The sequence below is a fragment of the Mustela nivalis genome (genome assembly GCF_964662115.1).
Source record: "Mustela nivalis genome assembly, chromosome: 6".
Taxonomy (NCBI): Eukaryota; Metazoa; Chordata; class Mammalia; order Carnivora; family Mustelidae; genus Mustela; species Mustela nivalis.
In genome coordinates, this window is record NC_139025.1 from 109086285 (window position 1) to 109094107 (window position 7823).

Here is a 7823-nt window from a genome sequence, read left to right on the forward strand (position 1 = left end):
GTTTAAGTTCAAACTTTCAATGGACAAGTAACAAATCTACCAGTTTTAAAATTAAAAATTTCCTACTCCAAATCATCAAATACCATATAATTATTTCAGCAATATAAACAAATAATTTCTTCGCATAATGCAAGCGACATGAAAGGCCTACAAATGTTCCAATGTTAAGCTTATAATAATATATCCCACGTTCATGCATACTTTTAGTTTCACACACTACATAAACCACACATTAATTTTAAAAGGTTGAAAAATATAACAGGCTTTATTCTAAAAACAAAATATTTCTAATAGCAAGTTTCTAAATAAAGTTCATGTCCTTGATGCCAATGAATATCAGTTAAATATATTTTCCACAATTAAAGTTCGAACAAACAACCTAAAAAGAGCAATGTCACTACTCAAAGAAATACACTAAGCATCTACTATGTATCAGACAAAGTAAATTTAAAGTACTGAAAATGAATAAGTTGCAAAAATTGAGACATACTCAAAACAGTAGTAAAGAAAGTAAAAGAATATAGCCTTCTTCTACATTAACTAGTAATTTTTTCTCCTCACCCCAAAAAAGTGACAATTTTCAAATAATTACCAGTAAATGGAAAGGAGATAGGAACAGAGTTGGAGTTGGGCTAACATTTTATGATATTCTTTTGAATAGAGACAGTATCAGCCTTTAACATATTTAAAACCTAGAATGCTTTTATTTTGCTTATTTGAGGTGTTAAACATTCTGTATTTTACCCATAAGCTATAATTTCATCATGAAAAATAAATTTTAATAAAGTTACTGAATTATTTTTAAATAGAAACACTTTTTAAATATAAAGCGGTATTAAGATGTTATCAGTTATGACATTTCCTTCTTTCCTGATGTTTTGCTCTTATAATATCTTAAAAAATCAATTACCATTTTACTAGGGAAAATAAAAGCACTGGTCAAAGAGGAATTACCATATTTCAGCCCAGGAATTTGACGGTAGTTTTAAGATGATGTCCATGGCTTTTTTTTTTTTTTTCATCTTTGAGAACTAAGAAATAAGTTTAACTTAAAAAAAAAATTATAGGTTTTGAACACTGAAATGGACCTTGCTTCTTACTGTTTATTTTTCAAATCATTGAGTTTAAATAAGTTGGATAAACAAAAAATGCATTCTTAAAAAAAATGGGACAGATGTTAATAATGAAGCAGAGTAATCATAAATATACAGAAAGTCAACTTAAAGACCACAGCACCAGTGTAGGAATAGAAATCTAAATTTAACTTATTCTAAACATTATCCTAATGTCATCGGAAAATGGAATTCAGACACCTAATAGATGTCATCTGAAAATAAATCTTTCTATTCATTTATTTGTAACATCATTCCTTTAACATTTTAACTAACTGTCCTCAAAATTGTTAATTTGCTGCAGTCTTTCAATGGAATGGCCATCTTTTAAAATGAGTCTTACTAATTATTTCTTGACTCAATTCTACTTTTCATACTCTTATATCAAATAGCATTATTTCACCAATTTTTTAGAACCCAAATGTAAATAATGCTAATAGGCTGTAATTTTGGCAAAAATTAAAAATACACGTATGTAAATAAACATTAAACAAACAAACAAAAAAACCACACATGGACCACAGAGTGTTTTCTTCTGATACTCATCCAAACATAAAAGCAGGATATAATCCCTTGTACTCAAACAAGACAAATTCAACTTAAAAATTCATGGAAAACAGAAAAATTTTACATCAGTATTTAAATTCTCTGAAGTATCAATGGATCCTAAAAGCAACAGCTCTCATCTGAGGCTTGTTTTTGCTTCTAATTTGAACTAGACACTACAAAATGACATAGAAATATTAAAATACTTCATATTTTTCTACTAAAATGTATCACAACACCAAAATATGAGTGTCTTATTTTAGATATCATCTTACCTGATCCACTGAACTGACTGCTTCCCAGTGTCGTTGGTCTGGTCTTCCCACTATTAACAGGTGGAGAAAACATCTACAAAATAACCCAAATGTACCTGTTAGTCCTGAAATTCTTCTAGACTCCTTGCAAACAAAAGTCCACCAAGAATCATCAGTTACTGTATTTCAGAAGAAAGTTAAGATAAAATTGAAAATATACATTCAGACCCAGAAAAGCAAACACACTAAGTGATACTATTTCCTAATGCTACTTGGAAATACTGCTTATAGTCTGTTCTCAAAACCCAGTCACTTACATTAAGGTTAAAAATTATATTAAGGTTAAAAATTTTGTCCATGATCTTCACTTTCTAGCAGAGATCTCATCACATTTACACTACTATTCAATACACACAGTCAGAATCACATCCAATGAAACAACTACATAGAGTAAGGATCCATTATAACCCAGTTTTAGAAAGTAGGTATTGGTCCTGCCTCCTAACAACAGTTAATAAAGGAATTCAACCCATTAGAGATAAAGGCAGTAGGCCTTAGGTTTCAGCTATTTTTAAGCCCTTTAACTATTTCCCCATGGTAAAAGATTTACAAATATACATATATATGTTTATATCTATATACATACACAAATATACATGTCCTTAAAAGTGTTCAAACAGGCTGGAAATTCCTGCCTTTAACTGGCTTTCTCCTAACTGACCTCTTTCGGGTATTATAAATTCTATCACATCTTAGGAAGAGAAATGGAGTGCACCAAAAATTTTTTTTTTTTTCATATAAAGATATAAAGTTCAAAATCCCTAATAATCATCAGGGTCAGAAGATGACTCAACCAAAGCTCATGGTTACATTGTTCTCCTTTTAACTGGTTAAATCAAATGACCCCTCTGGCATTAAAGTTTTAAATCTGCAAGTCTAGACATTACATCAAAGTTCAGGTGTCCAACTTGGGGGAGCTGGACTCCAGCCCTGAGAACTACTGCTCAAAGCAGATGGAGTTCACGCTGCCTTGTCTCCACGTCGCTTTCCCCCCTCCCTTTTCCTTTTTTTTTTTTTTTTTCTTTTTTTTGGTAAACCTCAGCAGAACCCCAAGATGCCGCGGAAAGCTCTCATACCGCACTGAAGTCCAGCAGGTCGCTCAGCTCCTTGTCGGTCCCTATAGCGGCCATGCGCTGCTGCTGGGGATTCATCTTCAGCCACTTCTAGCGGGTCCTAAAGCGGAGGAAATAGGTTCAGACAGACCACCGAGGCCCAAAGAGTGTGAGAGGATGAAGAGGGGCGTAGGGCAGGAGAGCCGTGAGCTGACTTCCACTACCCCACTCGTTCCCACCGCCGTGCGGGCAGGGGGCAGGAGAGCCCAGCACCGCGCCGGGTCGGTGAATCCACGCGTTTCTCCGCGCGGCCCGGGAGCGTCGCGGCGGCTCCCGCAACTCGCCGCCTCTCCCGCAAGTTTCCGAGCTCAACCCTGCCCCCTCCGCGGCGCCCCCACCCCGCGCGGCCGCCGGGCGTTCGGCGCGGCGCCCGGCCGGGCGGGGGTCTCGAGGGGCGGGGTGAGGGGCGACTGGGCGTCCAGCGAGCGGAGCGGCGACGAGGGGAGATGCGAAGTGACTCACAGGCTCGGCAACAATAGAACTGACAAGTTGCAGGGAACGCGCCGCTCGCAGGCCCGCGTCTGCCGCCGCCGCCGCCCGGACGTCCCCAGCGGGCCCCGGGGGTCGGAAAGCAACCCCCGCGCGTCCGAGGGGCGTTTTTAAAAAGAAAATACAAACCTCGACAACTAGTCTCGCTCTTGCCCGGCGTCCTCCTCCCCCGACTCGGCCTCCTCCCACTTTTGCTGCCCTGCCTGCGGCCGGCCAGCCCCGGACCTGCCGAACAATGAGCCCGGCGCGGCGGCCGAAGCAGCCTGCTCTCCCGCGCGCCCCAGAGCCGGAGCCGAGTGCCGAGCGGGGCGCGCAGGCCGAGCGCGCCGCCAGCGGGCCTGGCCGCCCGCGACTCTCGCCTCCGCCCCCACTCCGCTCCCCAAGTTGGAGGGAACCCCGGGCTCGCCTCTGTACAAAGGGGCGCGGAGTTGGGGCGCGGGGCCGGGGTCGCCTCCGCTCCGGCAGGGACGCGGCGGCGCCCCTCAGCCCCCAGCCCCGCCACGGCGTACCCCTCCCGCTCGCCTCTCCGCAATTACCTGCCGCCCCGTCTCCGCATCCAACCACCCCGATTAAAGTTCACTTTGGCCGGGAGAGCGGTCTCGGGCTTCCCCTTGCACCTCCCGGAGGCTCGGCTCACTTTGCCCCGCGCGAGCTCTCGGATCCGGGCGGGAGAGGCGGCTCTCGGGCCTGGCCGCCCCTTCCTCCCGGGGCGGGCTGGCGGTCCCCCCGAATAGAACTTGTGGGTCTCCTCAGGCGGACATTTTTTTCGCTGAGACGGCCTCAGCACCGCGCTCGGCTCCGCTCCGGATCCCTCCGCGCCGGGAAGAGCCCCGGGTTAACCCTTTCGTCCCCTGCTCGCTCCTGCCGCCTGCGCCGAGGAAGTGGGGCCAGCGGAGGGGGTGGGGAGGAGCCGACGGGAACGGGGAGGAGCCGCCGCGCGGCCGGTGGACAAAGCCCGCGGTGGGGTGAGGCGGGACGGAGTCGGGGCTGCCGGGGAGGGGCGGGAGACGGGCGCGGGCACCCCGCGAAGTAGGACCCGGCCGCCCGCCGAGGGCGCCGAGTCCGTGCCCTCGGGAGCAGGGAGGCAGGCACCGTGGCGCCTCCTCTGGCTTGTCCCGCTCCTGCCTCGGGCGGCAGAGCGGCGCGGTGGAGACGCAGCTGCGGACGCATCTGGATCCGCTGCTCAGGCCACCCTGTCCGAGGCCGCAGAGCCCTGGAAGCTGCAGTTCCCGACCAAGCCACACTTGGGCCCGGACGTTCCAGCCACGGGAGGCTGCGCCGCGCTGGCGGGGGATGCTTGTGTGGGGAAGGGAGACCGAGCCACCTCGGTCCGCGCTTGGAGTTGCTGCAGCTGGTCGAATTCGTTGCTGAGCAGCACGCAGGAAAAGGGTCACAAGCTCCCTCAAACTATACAAAGCAGTGTGGGCTTCAGGTACCCAAACACTCCACTCACACATCCCCCAAGTCTACAATCACCTCTTCCCACGCGAATCGTGTTCGGGGCCACGGAATTGGACAGCAAGACGAGTTCTTGGAAACGGATCAAGCCAGTGCCTTCATTTTGCAAAGATGGCCCAGGGAGGTTTGGTCGCACAGCCGCTGTATTGGCGCAAGTTCTAACTTAGCCCGAAGAAGCTCCAAGCAGAGAAAAAAGAAGACAAGATAACCAAACTTAAATTCCTTTCGGTTTGGAAATGGAAGTAAGGTTTTCTCCAGTGATTTAAGTCTTTTGGTCAGTGAGTGTAGTAAAGACCAGTAAGGGCCAGGCAGAAGAAACACTGAGGAAAGAAGACACATCCAACGTCACAAATTGAAGGAAGCAGCCAGCGCCTTGAGGGCAACAACATGGCAAGAAGGAGTCATTGAAGCCCAGACTTGCATGGAAACAAGGAGGTAGATTTAGCTGCAAATATGCAATTGCTTTACTTTATCACAACCCAAGCTGTCCAGAGGGAGAAAGCAATTGTTGCTTGGGGCTGGGGGTTTCCAAGACGTTGCCAATGGACACAGCCTGGACCTTGTGCCATATCCTGTGGTAGTTTCTCCATTATCCCCTCTCCCTAGGTTAACACTCCTTGTTCCTAGCTGTCACATCCCTGCCCTGGCTGAGGCCTGCTGGAGCATGTGGTTCCAATATAAACAAATTAGCATAATTCCAACCTAAATAAAGCAACATAGCCCCATCCCTGCCACAGTTACTGGTTGGCAATGGACGCGACACAATTTGAGACAATTGAGAGGAAAAATTTGCTGTGGACTTTTGGGGGCAGTTTTGTTTGTCTGTTTCACGTATTCCAAAACAACTTCAGTGGCAACCTCTTCTTTCTGCATGTACTCCAAAAATCAGGGATCGTAACAACAACAAAAATTGAAGGAACATCACTAGACTGTTGTATGAAGAAAAAAAAAAGGAAGAAAGAAAAGAAAAATAAAGAGCCCCTGTTTTCCAAGCAGCTGTTTTCCAAGCACAAGGTCCAGCTAGATTAAATGAAGTAGGCATGGAGAAAGCAAAGAGATAGGATCTTTGATGATGCTTTTGAGGCTCTGATCAAACGGCTTCTGAACCCAGGTCTGCTTTCATTGATGAAAGCAACAGAATTCGAGTTTTCTGCTATTTGTAATCTAGTGTGTTCTAAGTAATACAGACCCAATGGCCATTTTTTGCAGCAAAGACCTAAACATCAGATGGGAATTCTGACTAGAACTTTTAAGGTCCATTCTATCACTCAGTGGTAAACCTGAAGAGAAATATTGGAGAAAGGAGAATGTAATCCCATCTGAAGGAATAATGCTGTTTTCAAAGAAAGGGGGGTGAAGAAAGAACTAGTTTCTTTTCTTTTTTCTCATATGACTAATTCAGAAGAAGAAATCGCTATCTACCCAAACCCTCGCTTATGAGGGCTCCTTTACTCCTTTGAAGGAGTGACTGTTGAAGTTTTTCACATCTATTATGGCCCTTACCGGTTTATACTTTATTTTCTCTTTAGATTAAATACTCCTTAGGCAATAGGCTTGCCATGCATCTGTCTGCACCATGCACCTAACATGGGACTGAATACATAGTAAACACTCAAGAAAGGGAGGTTGGAATTAAATCGATCAATCATTTGACATTATAACATGAATTAGTTTTTCATGCTGTTATGTAATCTTTGTATATATCATTTTTTTTGTACATTATCCAGTTAGTTTATTGAGTATTATCTACAGAATAGGTATGTACCAATATTTTATGTAAGAAAAAATATGGTTTCTTGGTCTTCACCATAACAACTGCTCCATTTAGAAATAACAGTAGTATATATCATTTTTAATACAGAAATATTATTCCCACCAATGGATTTCCTGTAATACTCCCTATATATATGGAAGACAAAGAGAGTATAGATACCACAGTTTTGTGTCACTTATAACTAATTTCTGGGCCTTTGCTGACCTTGTTAAATAGAGCCAGAAGGCTTTACTGAAAAGCTCAGGGGGAAAACAACTAGTAATACAAATTCAGCGATTATCTGGGGTACTATAACTATAGTGTAAGTTAATCAATATCAAGCAATATTGAAATATAATGTATTTCTTGATTTATTACATCAATCAATATTGAAATATAATGTATTTCTTACATCCAAGGTTGGTGCTGAATGCTGTGAGGAACAGAAAATCTCAAACCCACCCTGCCTTAAGAATGTTGTAATCTGATATATTTTATTTCCACATCCATTCACCTTACCCTGCCACTGGGCAGACACTATAATTCTGTCAACAGAGTTTCAGTAACCACTTCGTAAGAGCCCCCACTCTATGCTCAAAAACACATAGACACAAATTTATGAGGAAGACCTGAGTTGCGCAGAGAAACCTTTTTGACTGTAGTCAAAAAGAAAAGTAATAAAGGCAGTGGGCTTTGCTTTCTTGGGAGATTGACTTGAACTTGGCCTCTGATTTAGAAGGAAGTATTCTTTTTTTTTTAAAGATTTATTTATTTATTTATTTGACAGACAGAGATCACAAGTAGGCAGAGAGGCAGGCAGAGAGAGAGAGAGAGAGGAGGAAGCAGGCTCCCTGCTGAGCAGAGAGCCCGATGTGGGGCTTGATCCCAGGACCCTGGGATCATGACCTGAGCTGAAGGCAGAGGCTTTAACCCACTGAGCCACCCAGGCACCCTAGAAGGAAGTATTCTTGAAGGTTCATAGAAGGAAGAGGAGGAGGAGGAAGAAAGAGAGTAGAGATAATCAAGTCAATTGGCAAGT

The 7823-nt window shown here is 44.5% G+C and overlaps 1 protein-coding gene across 11 annotated transcripts in view; it reads right to left on the reverse strand.

Moving 5' to 3' along the window:
* Positions 1–4612, reverse strand: part of TCF12 (transcription factor 12) — a 390121-nt gene extending 385509 nt beyond the window's left edge. For 2 of the 11 annotated variants that reach the window (XM_082733800.1, XM_082733810.1), the window contains exons 1-3: positions 4110–4420; positions 3049–3145; positions 1934–2006 (exon numbers count right to left, since the gene is read on the reverse strand). Coding sequence is in view for 7 of the 11 variants with exons in the window: in XM_082733805.1 (XP_082589931.1) it covers positions 1934–2006; positions 3049–3123 (148 nt within the window). In the remaining 4 variants the exon portion in view is untranslated. Of the gene's footprint in view, positions 1–1933; positions 2007–3048; positions 3146–3702 lie in introns of all 11 variants that reach the window. The other 9 variants (XM_082733805.1, XM_082733797.1, XM_082733804.1 and 6 more) reach the window with 9 other exon arrangements.
* Positions 4613–7823: the final 3211 nt, after the last annotated feature.